Source organism: Pristiophorus japonicus, chromosome 1 (genome assembly GCF_044704955.1).
Source record: "Pristiophorus japonicus isolate sPriJap1 chromosome 1, sPriJap1.hap1, whole genome shotgun sequence".
NCBI classification, from domain to species: Eukaryota; Metazoa; Chordata; class Chondrichthyes; family Pristiophoridae; genus Pristiophorus; species Pristiophorus japonicus.
In genome coordinates, this window is record NC_091977.1 from 54,577,781 (window position 1) to 54,597,775 (window position 19,995).

The 19,995-nt window shown below is 45.9% G+C and overlaps 2 protein-coding genes across 7 annotated transcripts in view; one reads left to right on the forward strand and one right to left on the reverse strand.

Moving 5' to 3' along the window:
• Positions 1-8,138, forward strand: part of khdc4 (KH domain containing 4, pre-mRNA splicing factor) — a 62,536-nt gene extending 54,398 nt beyond the window's left edge. For both annotated transcript variants that reach the window (XM_070879958.1, XM_070879951.1), the window contains one exon: positions 7,417-8,138. In XM_070879958.1, coding sequence (XP_070736059.1) covers positions 7,417-7,694 — 278 coding nt within the window. In that variant the 3' untranslated portion in view covers positions 7,695-8,138. The remainder of the gene's footprint in view (positions 1-7,416) is intronic.
• A 720-nt stretch (positions 8,139-8,858) lies between these two features.
• aggf1 (angiogenic factor with G patch and FHA domains 1) overlaps positions 8,859-19,995 on the reverse strand; it is a 100,934-nt gene continuing 89,797 nt past the window's right edge. For all 5 annotated transcript variants that reach the window (XM_070879941.1, XM_070879909.1, XM_070879924.1 and 2 more), the window contains 3 exons: positions 16,020-16,147; positions 10,069-10,168; positions 8,859-9,186 (listed from right to left, as the gene is read on the reverse strand). In XM_070879941.1, the coding sequence (XP_070736042.1) occupies positions 8,956-9,186; positions 10,069-10,168; positions 16,020-16,147 (459 nt within the window). In that variant the 3' untranslated portion in view covers positions 8,859-8,955. The remainder of the gene's footprint in view (positions 9,187-10,068; positions 10,169-16,019; positions 16,148-19,995) is intronic.

Consider the following 19,995-nt stretch of genomic DNA (forward strand, 5'->3'; position numbering starts at 1 on the left):
TTTTTACTAAAGATAGCTAGATACTAATAAGAACATAAGAATTAGGAACAGGAGTAGGCCATCGAGCCCCTCGAGCCTGCTCCTCCATTCGACAAGATCATGGCTGATCTGGCCGTGGACTCGGCTCCACTTACCCGCCCACTCCCCATAACCCTTAATTCCCTTATTGGTTAAAAATCTATCTATCCGTGATTTGAATACATTCAATGAGCTGGCAGAGAATTCCACAGATTCACAACCCTCTGGGAGAAGAAATTCTTTCTCAATTCGGTTTTAAATTGGCTCCCCCCGTATTTTGAGGCTGTGCCCCCTAGTTCTAGTCTCCCCGACCAGTGGAAACAACCTCTCTGCCTCTATCTTATCTATCCCTTTCATTATTTTAAATGTTTTGATAAGATCACCCCTCATCCTTCTGAACTCCAACGAGTAAAGACCCAGTCTACTCAATCTATCATCATAAGGTAACCCCCTCATCTCCGGAATCAGCCTAGTGAATCGTCTCTGTACCCCCTCCAAAGCTAGTATATCCTTCCTTAAGTAAGGTGACCAAAACTGCACGCAGTACTCCAGGTGCGGTCTCATCAATACCCTGTACAGTTGTAACAGGAGCTCCCTGCTTTTGTACTCCATCCCTCTCGCAATGAAGGCCAACATTCCATTCGCCTTCCTGATTACCTGCTGCACCTGCAAACTAACTTTTTGGGATTCATGCACAAGGTCCCTCTGCACCGCAGCATGTTGTAATTTCTCCCCATTCAAATAATATTTCCTTTTACTGTTTTTTTTTCCCCAAGGTGGATGACCTCACATTTTCCGACATTGTATTCCATCTGCTTAACCTATCTAACTATCTTTGCAGCCTCTCTGTGTCCTCTACACAACCCGCTTTCCCACTAATCTTTGTGTCATCTGCAAATTTTGTTACACTACACTCTGTCCCTCTTCCAGGTCATCTATGTATATTGTAAACAGTTGTGGTCCCAGCACCGATCCCTGTGACACACCACTAACCACCGATTTCCAAACTGAAAAGGACCCATTTATCCCGACTCTGCTTTCTGTTAGCCAGCCAATTCTCTATCCATGCTAATACATTTCCTCTGACTCCGCGTACCTTTTGTGTGGCAACTTATCGAATGCCTTTTGGAAATCTAAATACACCACATCCATTGGTACACCTCTATCCACCATGCTCGTTATATCCTCAAAGAATTCCAGTAAGTTAGTTAAACATGATTTCCCCTTCATGAATCCATGTTGTGTCTGCTTGATTGCACTATTCCTATCTAGATGTCCTGCTATTTCTTCCTTAATGATAGCTTCAAGCATTTTCCCCACTACAGATGTTAAACTAACCAGCCAATAGTTAGCTGCCTTTTGTCTGCCCCCTTTTTTAAACAGAGGCGTTACATTAGCTGGTTTCCAATCCACTGGTACCTCCCCAGAGAATTTTGGTAGATTATAACTTCCGCCATCTCTTTTAATACCCTGGGATGCATTTCATCAGGACCAAGGGACTTGTCTACCTCGAGTCCCATTAGCCTGTCCAGCACTACCTCCCTAGTGATTGTCTCAAGGTCCTCCCTTCCCACATTCCTGTGACCAGCAATTTTTGGCATGGTTTTTGTGTCTTCCACTGTGAAGACCGAAGCAAAATAATTGTTTAAGGTCTCAGCCATTTCCACATTTCCCATTACTAAATCCCCCTTCTCATCTTCTAAAGGACCAACATTTACTTTAGTCACCGTTTTATATATCGGTAAAAGCTTTTACTATCTGTTTTTATGTTTTGCGCAAGTTTACTTTCGAAATCTATCTTTCCTTTCTTTATTGCTTGCTTAGTCATTCTTTGCTGTCGTTTAAAATTTTCCCAATCTTCTAGTTTCCCACTAACCTTGGCCACCTTATACGCATTGGTTTTTAATTTGATACTCTCCTTTATTTCCTTGGTTATCCACGGCTGGTTATCCTTTCTCTTACCGCCCTTTTTCACGAATATATTTTTGTTGAGCACTATGAAAGAGCTCCTTAAAAGTCCTCCACTGTTCCTCAATTGTGCCACCGTTTAGTCTGTGTTTCCAGTCTACTTTAGCTAACTCTGCCCTCATCCCACTGTAGTCCCCTTTGTTTAAGCATAGTATGCTCATTTGAGACACTACTTCCTCACCCTCAATCTGTATTACAAATTCAACCATACTGTGATCACTCATTCAGAGAGGATCTTTTACTCAGAGATTGTTTATTATTCCTGTCTCATTACACAGGACCAGATCTAAGATAGCTTGCTCCCTTGTAGGTTCTGTAACATACTGTTCTAAAACAATCCCGTATGCATTCTATGAATTCCTCCTCTAGGCTATCCCGTGTGATTTGATTTGACCAATCGATATGTAGGTTAAAATCCCCAATGATTACTGCCATTCCTTTTTCACATACCTCCATTATTCCCTTGATTATTGTCTGCCCCACCGTGAAGTTATTATTTGGGGGCCTATAAACTACGCCCACCAGTGACTTATTCCCCTTACTATCTCTAATCTCCCCACAATGATTCAACATTTTGTTCATTAGAGCCAATATCATCTCTCACAACTGCCCTGATATCTTCCTTTATTCACAGAGCTACCCCACCTCCTTTCCCTTCTTGTCTATCCTTCCGAATTGTCAGATACCACTGTATGTTTAATTCCCAGTCTTGGCCACCCTGCAACCACGTTTCTGTAATGGCCACCAAATCATACCCATTTGTAATGATTAGTGCCGTCAACTCATTTATTTTATTTCGAATGCTGCGTGTGTTTAGGTAGAGTGTTTTACTACTAGTTTTTATACCATGATTTTTAGTTTTGACCCCTCCTGCAGCCCCTTTATATTCATACATATTGTCCCTTCCTATCACCTTGTGGTTTACACTTATCCCATTGCTACTCTGCTCTATTGCCTCCTGCCTTTTGCATTCTTTCTTGGGGTCCTGTTCATCTGCACTCTCACCCACTCTAACTAGCTCAGAGCCCTCTCCTGGGTTCCGAATACTCCTCGCATTGAGGCACTGAGCTACTGAGCTTTCAGGCTTGCCTTTTTATTACACTTTGACCCTTTAGAATTTTGCTGTACATTTGCCCTTTTTTGTTTTTTGCCTTGGGTTTCTCTGCCCTCCACTTTTACTCATCTTTCTTTCTCCCTGCATTGGTTCCCATCCCCCTGCCATATTAGTTTAATTCCTCCCCAACATCACTAGCAAACACTTCCCCTAGGACATTGGTTCCGGTCCTGCCCAGGTGCAGACCGTCCGGTTTGTACTGGTCCCACCTCCCCCAGAACCGGTTCCAATGCCCCAGGAATTTGAATCCCTCCCTGCTGCACCACTGCTCAAGCCATGTATTCATCTGCGCTATCCTGCGATTCCTAGCACGTGGCACTGGTAGCAATCCCAAATTACTTTTGAGGTCCTACTTTTTAATTTAGCTCCTAAAATTTGTCTCGCAGGACCTCATCCCTTTTTTTAACCTATATCGTTGGTACCAATGTGCACCAAGACCAACTGGCTGTTCTCCCTCCCTTTTTAGAATGTCCTGCACCCGCTCCAAGACATCCTTGACCCTTTCACCAGGGTGGCAACATACCATCCTGGAGTCTCTGTTGCGGCCGCAGAAACGCCTATCTATTCCCCTTACATTGAATCCCCTATCACAATCGCTCTCCCACTCTTTTTCCTGCCCTCCTGTGCAACAGAGCCAGCCACGGTGCCATGAACTTGGCTGCTGCTGCCCTCCCCTGATGAGTCATCTCCCTCAACAGTACTCAAAGCAGTGTATCTGTTTTGCAGGGGGCCCCTGTACTACCTTCCTTGCACTGCTCTTCCTGCTGGTCTTCCATTCCCTAGCTGGCTGCAGTAAGACCAAGTTGCTACACGTGCTAATCACGTCATTCTCAGTATCGTGGATGCTCCAGAGTAAATTCACTCAGCTCCAATTCCGCAACGCAGACCGTCAGGAGCTGGAAGCGGATACACTTCCCACACAAAGTCGTCGGACACCAGAAGTGTCCGAGTTCCCACATGGTACAGGAGGAGCATATCACATGACCTAGCTCTCCTGCCATGACTTAACCCTTAGATACACTTAATTTGGCGACAACAATGTTAACAGGTTACTTACTGATATAAAAATGAAAAAGAAAAGCTACTCACCAATCACCAGCCAATCACTTACGCCTTTGGCTGTGACGTCACCTTTTGATTCCTTTCTACTTTTTTGCTTTTTCTCCCGGCTGGAGCTGCACAAGCTGGGCCTTTATAGGCCTTATCCCGCCTCCGATCTTCCGCCGCCTCTCGCAGTCGCTGGGCCTTTAGACCTCACCTCGCACCTTGAGCTCTCGCCTCCGATCTCCGAAAGTACTGGAAAATATTTAGATTCTTCACCCCCCCCACCACCAACCTGTCTCTTGCAGCCCTCAGCGCGGGAAGGCAGCAAGCGGCCGGCTTGAGTTCCATTTGCCACTTTTCTGTCCCTTTGGGCAGGGATAGGGTCGCCCAGAGACAGGACGCGCTGGGAGGGCTAGGAGTTGCTGCGTACGCGCGCAGCTGCTGTAGCTCCGCCACAGGCCACAGGCCTGGAACCAACGGGGAGAATACGGAGGTAAGAAATCGCTATCCTTTCTGTGCTACAAGGTCCGCGCAACTCATGGAGGTGCGCCGTTCTAGCAGAGGGTGCAAACGGGCCCTATCTACCTGTCCTGCTACCTGCTACCTTTAGGGATCTATGGGAGTGCATTCCAAGGTCCCTCTGTTCCTCTACACTTTAGTATCCTACCATTTATTGTGCATTCCCTTGCCTGTTAGCCATCCTCAAATACATTACCTCAGACTTTGGATTGAGTTCCATTTGCCACTTTTCTGCCCACCTGCCCAGTCCATTGATATCTTCCTCACTATTAACACGGTCAATTTTTGTATCACCTGCAAACTTCTTGATTATGCCCCCTACGTTGAAGTCTAAATCAGACATATATTCCACAAAAAGCAAGGTACCTAATACCGAGCCCTGCGGAACCCCACTGGAAGCAGCCTTCCAGCCACAAAAACACCCGTCGACCATTACTGTTTGCTTCCTGCCACTAAACCAATTTTGGATCAAACTTGCCATTTTCCCTTTGATCCCAGGGGCTTTTACTTTTCTGACCAACCTGCCATGAGGGGCCTTGTTAAAATCTATGTAGACATCAAATGCACTGCTCTCATTGACCCTCAAAAAAAATTCAATTAAGGTAGTCAGACACAGCCTTCTCTTGCCTGCAAGCCACTCAGTTGGACCAAACCACTACAAAGAATAGCAGTTCAATAAGGTGGCTCACCACCACCTTCAGATGGGCAATAAATTCTGACCTTGCCAGCCAGCGACATCCCAAATCCGTCCTGACTAATCGATGTCTTTCTAAATGATTAATAGTCCCTCAATTTTTAATTTTCCCACCACCGGGGTTAGGCTGACTGGCCTGTAATTATTTGGTGTATCCCTTTCTCCCTCTTTAAACAACAGTACAACATTATCGCCAGAGAGGATTGAAAAATGAGGGAGAGTGCCTCTTCTATTTGCTCTCTCGCTTCTCAACAGCCTGGGATACATTTCATTCGGGCCTGGTGATTTATCTACTTTCAAAGATGTTAAACCCCTTAATACTGCCTCTCTATCCCATCTAATATTTCACACTCTTCCTTTACTATGTCTGCATCGTCCCTCTCTTTTGTGAAGACAGATGCAAATTATTAATTAAGAACCATACCCACATCCTCTGCCTCCACACACTGGTTACTTTTTTGCTCTGAGTTAATATAATTTATTGAATTAAAACATAGCTTAGAGAATCATAATTTCTATCAGTTCTGGCTTCCTATCTTGGTGCTTAACTTCACATTCTAGTTTAAATGAAACGAGTAGTAATTTGAGTGAATCTGACCTATGTTCAGTTAGTATATTGGACAACATTTTCCATTTCAGCATGGAGAAAGGCTGCCTTTATAAGCATGTCTTTTGAGTAACTATTACAGAGCAACACCAATGCTCATAGTCTGGAACGGTTTCGCTGTCACTTTTCTCTGGTTGAAGGAGGAATGTATATACACTTAGTTCCATGTTTGTTTATATATATTATATCCACTAAGTGGTGTAGGAGAGGCATATGCCTTGTCTTTACTTCCTACAAACTCTCAAACCACTGGCAATATTTTCAGCTGAATATCTGAAGCCCTTATTTTGAAAAGTTTCTGTAAAATACTGTAAAACATTTCAAAGCTTTTTCATGTGTTTTGCATACAAAAAAACACTACTTCAGCAGAGAGGTAAACACCTAAACCTATCTCTTCAAATGTACACCACTAGCTGCTAAACTTCAAATTATTACTATTCTATCAGTGAGGTCAGGCAGTCAGTTTGTAAATATCTACCAGTGTTATGCTGAACTACCAGGAGTTTCCCTACATGTTTACAGATAGTCTCTTGCCTCTTCCTCAACCTCCCTCCTCCTGAGGAGCTGAAATATGCATTGAAAGGAATTCAAGCATGCACTGTTGCCTTTGGTGAAAGAATAACTTACAATAAACCCCCTTCAAGTAAGAAAGTATCTGATGCCTTATGTTGACGTCTAACATTCAAGAGATTGATTGCTGTTTTATTTAAACTTAATAAAAATTGCAAGTATCTACACTCGAGCTGATTTATAAATGACATCCCATTTCTTTAAAGATTCCTAGAAATGAGTGTGATTATGCTAGCTGCTACTTTAGAGCCTTTGGTGTAGGTACCTACAATATTTATGCAAATTGCTAGTAAACCATAAAATTACCATAATGAGAAAAAGTATAATGTAGGTCTAATTTGCGAATCTCTGCATTCATTCTGGTGATGAATGACTTATTACAGAATGTGGATAAGCAAAAAAAAGTTAACATCCACTTGCTGGCAATTTTATATCAATATTGTTTATGGCATTTGTGAAGTGTTACCTGTATACACGGCAGTCAGTCTGAAGGGCATTGTTTACTAATAGGAGTATTTTAATATAACTAGGCATAGATATAAGCTAGTGTAAAGTTTTTGTAATTGTGTGGCAATAAACTAGTAATTGAGTGTGCTACAATTTGTGTATATATAGCAATTGATCTGAATTAATTTAATTTTCCCTTTTATGTCTTGTGTTCTCTTACATGTTTCTGATGGGACATCATCACCTGCTGCTGTCAACTTGACATGGTTTTATCTGACATCTTCATTTCTGTACTGTACTAATTTATTTTAATGTTGTCTGTAAACATTTTAAACATTAACAATGTGTTCTCTTTCCCACAAACTAAATAATCTTTTTTTTTTATATTGAATGTTTCTTGGGTGTGTTCGGGGATTCTTTTCTTTTAAATTGTAGGTCATATCTCCTCTCCAAGCCATAAGCGACACAAGACTAGTGATAGCCTAGGTGCCCTGGCCCAGTATGGGGAGGATTCTTCAGATGAGGAAGACGACCGGCATAAGCGAGGCGGGAGATACCGAACTTCTGGAAATGCATCACGCAATATGTATCATCCCTACTTTCAGCATTCTATCCAGCATCATCATCCTCACCACCATCACCACCAGCAGCAGCAACAACATGGTTTATCAAGGTCCCAAAATTCCATGCCCTTCTGGATGGCACCCAATTAATATATTGCTATGTTGTAAATGTATTTTTGTCAATGTTCTCTTCACCATGTGCAGCAAAACTACAATTGTTCAAATGAGCCTGTGTGTGCGCTAGGTGCAGTACTATTACCCACTATGCCAGGACTCCTGGAAGAAACTTTAATGGACCATCATAATCAAATGGCTGACTGCAACAATGGAAGATGGATTTTTACACAGGGTGCAGAAACATGTGAAGAACCATATTATTGACATTTTTACAGAAAACATCAGCTGTAGTAATGAAGAGTAAAGTCACAGATCACCTTCAATTTACAAATTCCAGAAGTGAGGACATAGTGAAAACCCCAGCTTTTCCCACTGGTATTTTGCAGAAGCATGATTCATGCACCAATCTTTTATGTTGTAATAGGCAAGAATTTAGTGTATTAAGTACAGCTGTAAAATAAAAGTGTGTGAAAGAAAGAGGTGTATAGTATATTAAACTTGGAATTATTTTGTAAAGTGTTGAAAACCAGCAACTTTTTTAAAAAATTTGACTTTCAAACATTGTACTAGAAAACAAAATGGAGAATTAATCCATTCCATTACTGATGCCGGGTTATCCCAACCTTTTTTTAATGATTGATTGGTCTAGCAATTCATACTGGGGTAGATTACAACTGTTCCATTCAGATGATACTTTTGTCAGCTACTGGCCAAAGTTAAAATTAACCCTTAAATTACCAGTCGGTCTCCTCTCAGGCAATAGCTTCATTAACAGTTTGGGGCTTCTCCCACTCCACTGCTATAATGTGCATGTAAATAGGATATCTGCTGACATGGGAGATAGCTCAAGGAAATCCACCTCTTAATTCACTTAAACAATGGGAAACCAGGAGCTAAATTAAGATTTTATGTTGGAACTGGGCTTATATTTTAATTAAATGATTTGCACGATGGATCGAGATTGTTATTTGGACAAACATGACAGGGTCTGTTGATTCACTCAGATGGATAGCACATCTATTCAACACACACAATTTTGCTGTCTAGTTAAGAAAGCTATTCTTCACATGATTTCTTCCTCATTATGGAAAGCGTGAATATCTTTCAGCAGCTATACAATACCACCTTGGACATCCTTCCACAGTAGTCCAGTGATTGTAAAAGTTAATGCCAGCTTAAAAACAATGCATATTTGCATTTTATTTTACAATACAAAAAGATTTTATTTTAATCCTTCAGATTATCAATACATACAGAAAAATGAAATATTCAATGGAAGATATCTTTACAAAAGTCAGGTTGTGGAAGAGTCTTCAGTCTGCCCCCTTACACAGTCACCTTTGATCCATGATGTTTTCACCTCTACTGCCTTTTGACTTGTGGTTTGCTGAAGAGTTTCAGAAAATCTCTCTCTAGCTTTGGCCCAATTCTTTTGTTTTTTGGAACTAAACATCTGTACATCTTCAATGGAAAGTGGTGCAGTGGCCCCTAAGCCAGCTTGTGACTGATGAAGTTGAACTTGAATCTGAAAAATAGATACAGGAAAAGTGCAGTGTTTGGGATTTAACAAAGAAATGGCATGTAATGGGTGCAATATTAAGATACATTTTTCTGATTTCCCTTGGAACGGTGCAAAATCAAGCTAAATGTGTTTTGAAATTGTCATTTTAAGGAAAAATGTTTATTGAAGAACAAACAGTTATGTGGTGACTGTTCCCTCAAAAAAAATCTTATTGTAGATTACAATCCTGAAGCGGTTTAACAAGTCTTTTAGAAATATTCATATTTTAGAACTCCTGTAGATTTTGCTTTCTCCCTTTTCAGTTGTGAAGTTGCTGGCAGCCCTCTGGTACCTATAGCCAAGTGGCCATTTTCATTAAGCCTAGTCAGTGGATGTTGCTGGGGTGGAGCACCAAAGTCAAGCCCAATTCTGTCCTCACCTGATGTTCACATTGTTTCTGGTACATCAGTAGAAAACCCAAGACTCTCCTCAGAACTCTAGTGCCACCCACACTGCCACACTGAAATCTGCTAACTCAGTACAGAACATGGAATCTTCCTGATTTATATAACTGCGTATTGCACCAAAAGGTACAATTATCTGCTAAAACATCAGCGAGAGCTTAAAAGATCTTTTTGGTTTGGTAAATGGACGGTTACACTCCCGGTGCTTAAATCATGTTAGCAGGTGGTGTTTAAAAACACATGTACAGTATTTGGGTAACATTACAACTATGATGCAAGTTGATTTTAAAGCATATTAGCCTAGCTAAAAAAAAACCCAGTTATTTCCAATTAAGTTCTCCATTAAAGTGTGAGGAACAATTCATCTGTTTGTTTTTAAGTATCAGTTTGTTTCCTCCCTATTTCTAACAGTTTTCTATGCAGTAAGGCAAGGACAACTTACCGGCTCTTTAATTCCACAGCTCTCTTTGCCAAGTCCTTCTCCTTTCTTCCAGCCCATCTTTTCCAACATCTTTCGCCCTTTGTTGCTGTCACAGATTTCCCTAAGATCAACAAATCTTAATATATTAAAACATTTACTGGTTTAATGATTCCCATTTTGTCATTAGACAGTAATTTTAGTACAAACCTGAAAATGTCAAAAATATATAGCTTCACGAATTATGCACATAATATGTGTAGACATAGATGCATAGAACTGCTAGCAATATTCAGCTGCACAACTTCCTAAGATCCGAATGACAGATGTAGCTACTCTTGACGTCAGAAAATCATTTGTATAGCATCAGAGCCCTAACAAGACCTCTAGTCCGTAGTCATTGAAGGGCCCTGAACTTAAAGAAAGGTAACTTCGATGGTATGAGACGTGAATTGGCTAGGATAGACTGGCGAATGATACTTAAAGGATTGACGGTAGATAGGCAATGGCAGACATTTAAAGATCACATGGATGAACTACAACAATTGTATATCCCTGTCTGGCGTAAAAATAAAACAGGGAAGGTGGCTCAACCGTGGCTAACAAGGGAAATTAGGGATAGTGTTAAATCCAAGGAAGAGGCATATAAATTGGCCAGAAAAAGCAGCAAACCTGATGACTGGGAGAAATTTCAAATTCAGCAGAGGAGGGGGAAACTCGAGTATGAGAGTAAGCTTGCAGGGAACATAAAAACTGACTGCAAAAGCTTCTATATATATGTGAAGAGAAAAAGATTAGTGAAGACAAACGTAGGTCCCTTGCAGTCAGAATCAGGTGAATTCATAATGGGGAACAAAGAAATGGCAGACCAATTGAACAAAAATACTTCGGTTCTGTCTTCACTAAGGAAGACATAAATAACCTGAAAATACTAGGGGACATAGAAAATAGGTGCAGGAGTAGGCCATTCGGCCCTTCTAGCCTGCACCGCCATTCAATGAGTTCATGGCTGAACATGCAACTTCAGTACCCCATTCCTGCTTTCTCACAATACCCCTTGATTCCCCTAGTAGTAAGGACTTCATCTAACTCCTTTTTGAATATATTTAGTGAATTGGCCTCAACAACTTTCTGTGGTAGAGAATTCCACAGGTTCACCACTCTCTGGGTGAAGAAATTCCTCCTCATCTCGGTCCTAAATGGCTTACCCCTTATCCTTAGACTGTGTCCCCTGGTTCTGGACTTCCCCAACATTGGGAACATTCTTCCTGCATCTAACCTATCTAAACCCGTCAGAATTTTAAATGTTTCTATGAGGTCCCCTCTCATTCTTCTGAACTCCAGTGAATACAAGCCCAGTTGATCCAGTCTTTCTTGATAGGTCAGTCCCGCCATCCCGGGAATCAGTCTGGTGAACCTTCGCTGCACTCCCTCAATAGCAAGAATGTCCTTCCTCAGGTTAGGAGACCAAAACTGTACACAATACTCCAGGTGTGGCCTCACCAAGACCCTGTACAATTGTAGCAACACCTCCCTGCCCCTGTACTCAAATCCCCTCGCTATGAAGGCCAACATGCCATTTGCTTTCTTAACCGCCTGCTGTACCTGCATGCCAACCTTCAATGACTGATGTACCATGACATCCAGGTCTCTTTGCACCTCCCCTTTTCCTAATCTGTCACCATTTAGATAATAGCCTGTCTCTCTGTTTTTACCACCAAAGTGGATAACCTCACATTTATCCACATTATACTTCATCTGTCATGCATTTGCCCACTCACCTAACCTATCCAAGTCGCTCTGCAGCCTCATAGCATCCTCCTCGCAGCTCACGCTGCCACCCAACTTAGTGTCATCCGCAAATTTGGAGATACTACATTTAATCCCCTCGTCTAAATCATTAATGTACAGTGTAAACAGCTGGGGCCCCAGCACAGAACCTTGCGGTACCCCACTAGTCACTGCCTGCCATTCTGAAAAGTACCCATTTACTCCTACTCTTTGCTTCCTGTCTGACAACTAGTTCTCAATCCATGTCAGCACACTACCCCCAATCCCATGTGCTTTAACTTTGCACATTAATCTCTTGTGTGGTACCTTGTCGAAAGCCTTCTGAAAGTCCAAATATACCACATCAACTGGTTCTCCCTTGTCCACTCTACTGGAAACATCCTCAAAAAATTCCAGAAGATTTGTCAAGCATGATTTCCCTTTCACAAATCCATGCTGACTTGGACCTATCATGTCACCTCTTTCCAAATGCACTGCTATGACATCCTTAATAATTGATTCCATCATTTTACCCACTACCGATGTCAGGCTGACCGGTCTATAATTCCCTGTTTTCTCTCCCTCCTTTTTTAAAAAGTGGGGTTACATTGGCTACCCTCCACTCCATAGGAACTGATCCAGAGTCAATGGAATGTTGGAAAATGACTGTCAATGCATCCACTATTTCCAAGGCCACCTCCTTAAGTACTCTGGGATGCAGTCCATCAGGCCCTGGGGATTTATCGGCCTTCAATCCCATCAATTTCCCCAACACAATTTCCCGACTAATAAGGATTTCCCTCAGTTCCTCCTCCTTACTAGACCCTCCGACCCCTTTTATATCCGGAAGGTTGTTTGTGTCCTCCTTAGTGAATACCGAACCAAAGTACTTGTTCAATTGGTCCGCCATTTCTTTGTTCCCCGTTATGACTTCCCCTGATTTTGACTGCAGGGGACCTACGTTTGTCTTTACTAACCTTTTTCTCTTTACATATCTATAGAAACTTTTGCAATCCGTCTTAATGTTCCCTGCAAGCTTCTTCTCGTACTCCATTTTCCCTGCCCTAATCAAACCCTTTGTCCTCCTCTGCTGAGTTCTAAATTTCTCCCAGTCCCCGAGAAGGAGGAACTGAGGGAAATCCTTATTGGTCAGGAAATGGCATTGGGGAAATTGATGGGATTGAAGGCCGATAAATCCCCAGGGCCTGATAGTCTGCATCCCAGAGTATTTAAGGAAGTGGCCCTAGAAATAGTAGATGCATTGGTGGTCATTTTCCAACATTCCATGGACTCTGGATCAGTTCCTATGGATTGGAGGGTAGCTAATGTAAACCCCACTTTTTAAAAAGAGAGAGAAAACAGAATTATAGACCAGTTAGCCTGACATCGGCAGTGGGGAAAATGCTGGAATCAATTATTAAAGATGTAATAGCAGCGCATTTGGAAAGCAGTGACAGGATTGGTCCAAGTCAGCATGGATTTATGAAAGGGAAATCATGCTTGACAAATCTAGAATTTTTTGAGGATGTAACTAGTAGAGTGGATAAGGGAGAACCAGTGGATGTGTTTTTGGACTTTCAAAAGGCTTTTGACAAGGTCCCACACAAGAAATTAGCGTGTAAAATTAAGGCACATGGGATTGGGGGTAATGTATTGACGTGGATAAAGAACTGGTTGGCAGACAGGAAGCAAAAAGAGTGGGAATAAACAGGTCCTTTTCAGAATGGCAGGCAGTGACTAGTGGGGTAGCGCAAGGTTCAATGCTGGGACCCCAGCTATTTACAATATACATTAATGATTTAGACGAAGGAATTGAATGTAATATCCCCAAGTTTGCAGATGACACTAAGCTGGGTGGCAGTGTGAGCTGCGAGGAGGGTGCCAAGAGGCTGCAGGGTGACTTGGACAGATTAGGTCAGTGGGCAAATGCATGGCAGATGCAGTATAATGTATAAGTGTGAGGTTATCCACTTTGGTGGCAAAAACAGGAAGGCAGAATATTATCTGAATGGTGACAGATTAGTAAAAGGGGAGATGCAACGAGACCTGGGTGTCATAGTACATCAGTCATTGAAAGCAAGCATGCAAGTACAGCAGGCGGTGAAGAAGGCAAATGGCATATTGGCCTTCATAGCGAGAGGATTTGAGTATAGGAGCAGGGAGGTCTTACTGCAGTTGCACAGGGCCTTGGTGAGACCACACCTCGAGTATTGTATGCAGTTTTGGTCTCCTAATCTGAGGAAGGACATTCTTGCTATTGAGGGAGTGCAGCGAAGGTTCACCAGACTGATTCCCGGGATGGCAGGATTGACATATGAAGACTGGGTCTACTAGGCTCAAGTTCACTGGAATTCAGAAGAATGAGAGGGGATCTCATAGAAGCATAAAATTCTGACGGGATTGGGCAGGTTAGATGCAGGAAGAATGTTCCCAATGTTGGGGTAGTCCAGAACCAGGGGTCACAGTCTAAGGATAAGAGGTAAGCCATATCGGACCGAGATGAGGAGAAACTTTTTCACCCAGAGAATTGTGAACCTGCGGAATTCTCTACCACAGAAAGTTATTGAGTCCAGTTCGTTGGATATATTCAAAAGGGAGTTAGATGTGGCCCTTATGGCTAAAGGGATCAGGGAATATGGGGAGAAGACAGGAATCGGGTACTGAAGTTGCATGATCAGCCATGATCATATTGAATGGTGATGCAGGCACGAAGGGCTGAATGGCCTGCTCCTGCACCTATTTTCTATGTTTCTATATCTGACATGTAGGAAGATACTAAAATTATTGAGGCCAATCATACAGACCCAGGATATTAACACAGGAGATCCTCAGCCCAATCATCTTAAGCGGCTTCATCAGTGACCTTTCCTCTATCTTGTTCACCAACAATTCCATGGTGTTTGACTCCATTCATGGCTCCTGATAATAAAGGGCATACAGTAGCAATTGGGGCAACATCAAAGTTTGGGCTGATATAGGGTAGATAATAACCAATTCCTGTGACCCTGAACAGCACTAGCATGGCTGGTTACCCCACCATTAACATATTAGCTGGACCTGCCATATCAACACCGTGGCTACAAGAGCAGGGCAGAGGCTGGGTACTCATGATAAATGGCTCACCTGATCCACCATCTGCAAGACTCAAATCAGAAGTGTGATAGAATACTCACCCCTTGCCTCAATGGTTACAGCCAAAACAACAAAGCTCAACATTATCCAGGACAAAGAAGTCTGATCAGTGCCCTGCCACCACTGGGGTACTGGCTGCAATATGTGCAATCTACAGGATGCACTCCAGCAACTCTCAAAGTACCTCCTGCCTCTGTGATTTCTTAATGCCAAGAAGGAAAATAGCAGCGGGTGGAAGTAAAAAAAAAAAATCCCATGGCACTATTTGAAGACAATGAGGGCGATTTCCAGTCTCCTGGCCAACAGTTATCTTTCAACCAACATCATTGAAACAGATTATCTGGTCATTATCTCATTGCTGTTTATGGGACCTTGCTGTGTGCGCATTGGCTGCCATATTTCTCTACATTACAACAATGACTACACTTTAAAACGACTTAATTTGCTGTAAAACACTTTGTGACATCCTAAGATCGTGAAAGGCACTATATAAATGCAAGTTTTTTCTTACTATGAGACGATGGTGTGTGTTTCTATAGAAAGGATAAACTAGATGGGTTAAATCTCATTCAATCTTACATTTGTGACCACTGTCAACAAATGAAGAGATCTGCCTTTGGTAGTCCTCATTCTCTGAAAGAAATCCACATATAAAGTTGCCTTCCAGCCAACAACTCATTTCTGTTTCAGGCACTGCATGGCGCAAAAGTTGCCCAATTATTTATTGTAGATGATTCTGTACTCTTGTAATTTTTTGGGTTCTCAATGCTGATACCTCCAAACAAAAAACTAAAAGGATAATCCAGAATTATAATAAATGACACAATTGTGAAAGGCCATCTGACTAAATAGGGTGTGAATTTCTTAAAGGGATATTACCCTTAGTGACCTTTTTCCAATGGGATGATGACAATATTCTATTTGAAGCTTGATCTTTCTATGAAAGGTCAAAGATCATTCTTGATGGACAATTTTATATTCTGTACTACAACTGAGTAAGTATTCACTATGTAATTTCTAAAGTTTCCAACTATTTTCAGTAGATTCAAAACGGTGTTCATTTTTGTACTTACACGTTGACTGAAGCTGGCGCATCATCTCTTCTGTAGATGCCATCGCTGCCAACCACTTGTCTGCGTTTCGCAGCTCGATCCTTATACATTGAGTTCTTTAATGCTTCATCTCCTTCATATGCACTATTCTAAATAAAAGATGGCAAATAGTTTTGCTAACTGCTTGAAAAGTTAAGACAAATATAACAGATTCTATATTGCGTTTGCAGTTAAGTGTAAACACCCAGAATATTTTAAACTAAACTGACAGAACTAAATCTGTATCTTTAACAGTATTTTCAATTGTGAACTGGTCGGCCAGTTTTGACTTACTTCATAGGGTTTATTTTAAACCAGTTGGTCTCCCAGGAAGTTCAAAGCAAGGTAACTATTCAGGCTAAGCAAGATTAGTGGGCAAGGAGATAACTGAGCCAATGGAGAGGTCAAAGGAGATAATGGGAGAGGAGGAGAGGGAAGGGCAAGAGGAGATGGGAGACACAGGATGGTAGAGGGTGAGGGCAGAGAGTAGGGGTTTAAAGGATAGAGGGAGAAAGGAGGACAAGGAAGAAGATAGGGTGAGGGGAAGAGCTTTGTGGGAGGGGGAGGCACAGTAAATGGGAGCTGGAAGTTACAAAAGGGATATAGACAGATTAAGTGAGTGGACAAAACTGGCAGCTGGACCTCAATATGGGGAAGTGTGAGGTCATCTACTTCAGATCCAAGAAAGACAAATCAGAAGATTTTCGTAATGGAGAGAGACTAGGAATTGTGGAGGAGCAAAATGTACACAAATCATTAAAAGCTAGTGCATAGGTGCAAAAGGTCATCAAAAAGGAAATTGAAATGTTGGCTTTATCTCAGGAGGGCTGGAAAACAAAGGGGAGGAAGTTATGCTTCAGTTGTTCCGAGCCTTGTTCAGATCCCATCTGGAGTACTGTGGTCAGTTTTGGGGACCGACACCTCGGGTAGGATTAAATGACCTTGGAGGGTGTACAGCTCAGACGAGAGAGGAGAAAGTGCAGAATGCGCTGGCTCAATGAAGGTGGCGAACAGCTGCACATGGGTGAGAAAGGCTGGACAGGACAGTAATACTAAGTAAAAAAAATCAAGTAGGCTCACAAACTTTGTAATCTCTAACTTCACAGGTGGTGGTTTCCAGAGTCAATACTGTGGGGCTGTCCATTGAACTCAATTAGTCACATAACATTGGGCCCAAGTTTCCACACGATTTGCACCTGATTTTTAGGAGCAACTGGAGGAGAACGGACTATCTTAGAAATCGCAATTCTCCACATTTTTTTTTCTGCAGTTCACGGCAGGTAGAACAGTTCCACTTTGGAACAGAATTTTTTCTTCAAAAGGGGGCGTGTCCGGCCACTGACGCCTGATTTCAAAGTTTCCACAGTGAAACCGTACTCCAAACTAACTTAGAATGAAGTGAAGATTTTTGTAGAACTGAAAAAACCTGTTCTACACATTAAAAAAATCAGGCGCAGGTTACAAATTAGGCGTCCAGAATGAGGTGGGGGGGAAGGTAAATCATTAAATTCTATAATAAATCCTTATTTATACTTCTACAAATAAATCCAATCTGAATAAACATTTATAAGCAAAGAAAAGATTAAATAAACCATGTTCCTACCTGTGTGAAAGGCAGCGGTTTGCCGTTGGGACCGAAGGCTGAACGGGCCGGCCCGAGACTTCGGGCAGGGCCCGTCCCCAGCACCAGATTTACAGGTAGGTGGCGTTGGGTCGGGTCGGCGGAGGGAGGGAGGGGGGAGAGGTCGGGTCGGGGAGGGGGGGAAGAGGTCGGGGAGGGGGAGAGGTCGGGTCGGGGAGGGGGAGGTCGGGTCGGATCCAGTCCGGGAGCGGCAGTCGGGTCGGGTCGGGTCCAGTCCGGGGGGGGGGGGAAGAGTGGGAGCGGCAAACGGGTCGGGTCCAGTCGGGGGAAGCGGGAGTGGCAGTCGGGTCGGGTCGGGTCCAGTCGGGGAGAAGCGGGAGCGGCAGTCGGGTCGGGGGGGGGGGGGGGGGGAGAAGCGGGAGCGGGGGTCGGGTCAGGTCCAGTCCGGGGGGGGGGGGGGGAAGCGGGAGCGGCAATCGGGTCGGGTCGGGTCCAGTCGGGGGGGGTGGGGGAGGAGAGCGGGAGCGGGAGCGGCGGGTCCAGTCGGGGAGCGGCGGTCAGGTCGGGTCCAGTCGGGGGGGGGGGGGGGAAAGCGGGAGCGGGAGCGGCGGGTCCAGTCGGGGGGAAGCGGGAGCGGCGATCGGGTCGGGTCCAGTCGGGCGGGTGGGGGGGAGTGGGAGCAGGAGCGGCGGTCGGGTCGGGTCCAGTCGGGCGGGAAGCGGGAGTGGGGGGGTCGGGTCAGGTCCAGTCAGGGGGGGAGCGGGAGCGGCGGTCGGGTCGGGTCCAGTCGGGGGGGGAGCGGGAGCGGCGGTCGGGTCGGGTCCAGTCGGGGGGGGAGCGGGAGCGGCGGTCAGGTCGGGTGCAGTCGGGGGGGGGGGGGGGGAGAGCGGGAGCGGCGGGTCCAGTCGGGGAGCAGCGGTCAGGTCGGGTCCAGTCGGGGGGGGGGGGGTGGGAGCAGGAGCGGGAGCGGCGGGTCCAGTCGGGGGGAAGCGGGAGTGGGGGGGTCGGGTCGGGTCCAGTCGGGGGGGGAGCGGGAGCGGCGGTCGGGTCGAGTCCAGTCGGGGGGAAGCGGGAGCGGCAGTCAGGTCGGGTCGGGTCCAGTCGGGGGGAAGCGGGAGCGGCAGTCAGGTCGGGTCGGGTCCAGTCGGGGGGGAGCGGGAGCGGCGGTCGGGTTGGGTCGGGTCGGGTCCAGTCGGGGGGGAAGCGTGAGTCGGGTCGGGTCGGGTCCAGTCGGGGGGGGAGCGGGAGCGGCAGTCAGGTTGGGTCGGGTCCAGTCGGGGGGGAAGCGTGAGTCGGGTCGGGTCGGGTCCAGTCGGGGGGGGAGCGGGAGCGGCGGTCGGGTCGGGTCGGGTCCAGTCGGGGGGGGAGCGGGAGCGGCGGTCGGGTCGGGTCCAGTCGAGGGGAAGTGTGAGTCGGGTCGGGTCCAGTCGGGGGGAAGCGGGAGCGGCGGTCGGGTCGGGTCGGGTCCAGTCGGGGGGGAAGCGTGAGTCGGGTCGGGTCCAGTCGGGGGGAAGCGTGAGTCGGGTCGGGTCCAGTCGGGGGGAAGCGGGAGCGGCGGTCGGGTCGGGTCCAGTCGGGGGGAAGCGGGAGCGGCGGTCGGGTCGGGTCCAGTCGGGGGGAAGCGGGAGCGGGGGTCGGGTCGGGTCCAGTCGGGGGGAAGCGGGAGCGGCGGCCGGGTCGGGTCCAGTCGGGGGGAAGCGGGAGCGGCGGTCGGGTCGGGTCCAGTCGGGGGGAAGCGGGAGCGGCGGTCGGGTCGGGTCCAGTCGGGGGGAAGCGGGAGCGGCAGTCAGGTCGGGTCGGGTCCAGTCGGGGGGAGCGTGAGTCGGGTAGGGTCCAGTCGGGGGGGAGCGGGAGCGGCAGTCGGGTCGGGTCCAGTCGAGGGGAAGTGTGAGTCGGGTCGGGTCCAGTCGGGGGGGGAGCGGGAGCGGCAGTCGGGTCGGGTCCAGTCGAGGGGAAGTGTGAGTCGGGTCGGGTCCTGTCGGGGGGGGAGCGGGAGCGGCAGTCAGGTCGGGTCGGGTCCAGTCGAGGGGAAGTGTGAGTCGGGTCGGGTCCAGTCGGGGGGAAGTGTGAGTCGGGTCGGGTCCAGTCGGGGGGAAGTGTGAGTCGGGTAGGGTCCTGTCGGGGGGGGAGCGGGAGCGGCAGTCAGGTCGGGTCGGGTCCAGTCGAGGGGAAGTGTGAGTCGGGTCGGGTCCAGTCGGGGGGAAGTGTGAGTCGGGTCGGGTCCAGTCGGGGGGAAGTGTGAGTCGGGTAGGGTCCAGTCGGGGGGGAGCGGGAGCGGCAGTCGGGTCCGGTCCGGGGGGGTGGGGGGAGCGGGTGTCGGGTCTGGTCCGGGGGGGGGGGGGGGGGGTGGGAAGCGGGAGTCGAGTCGGGTCGGGA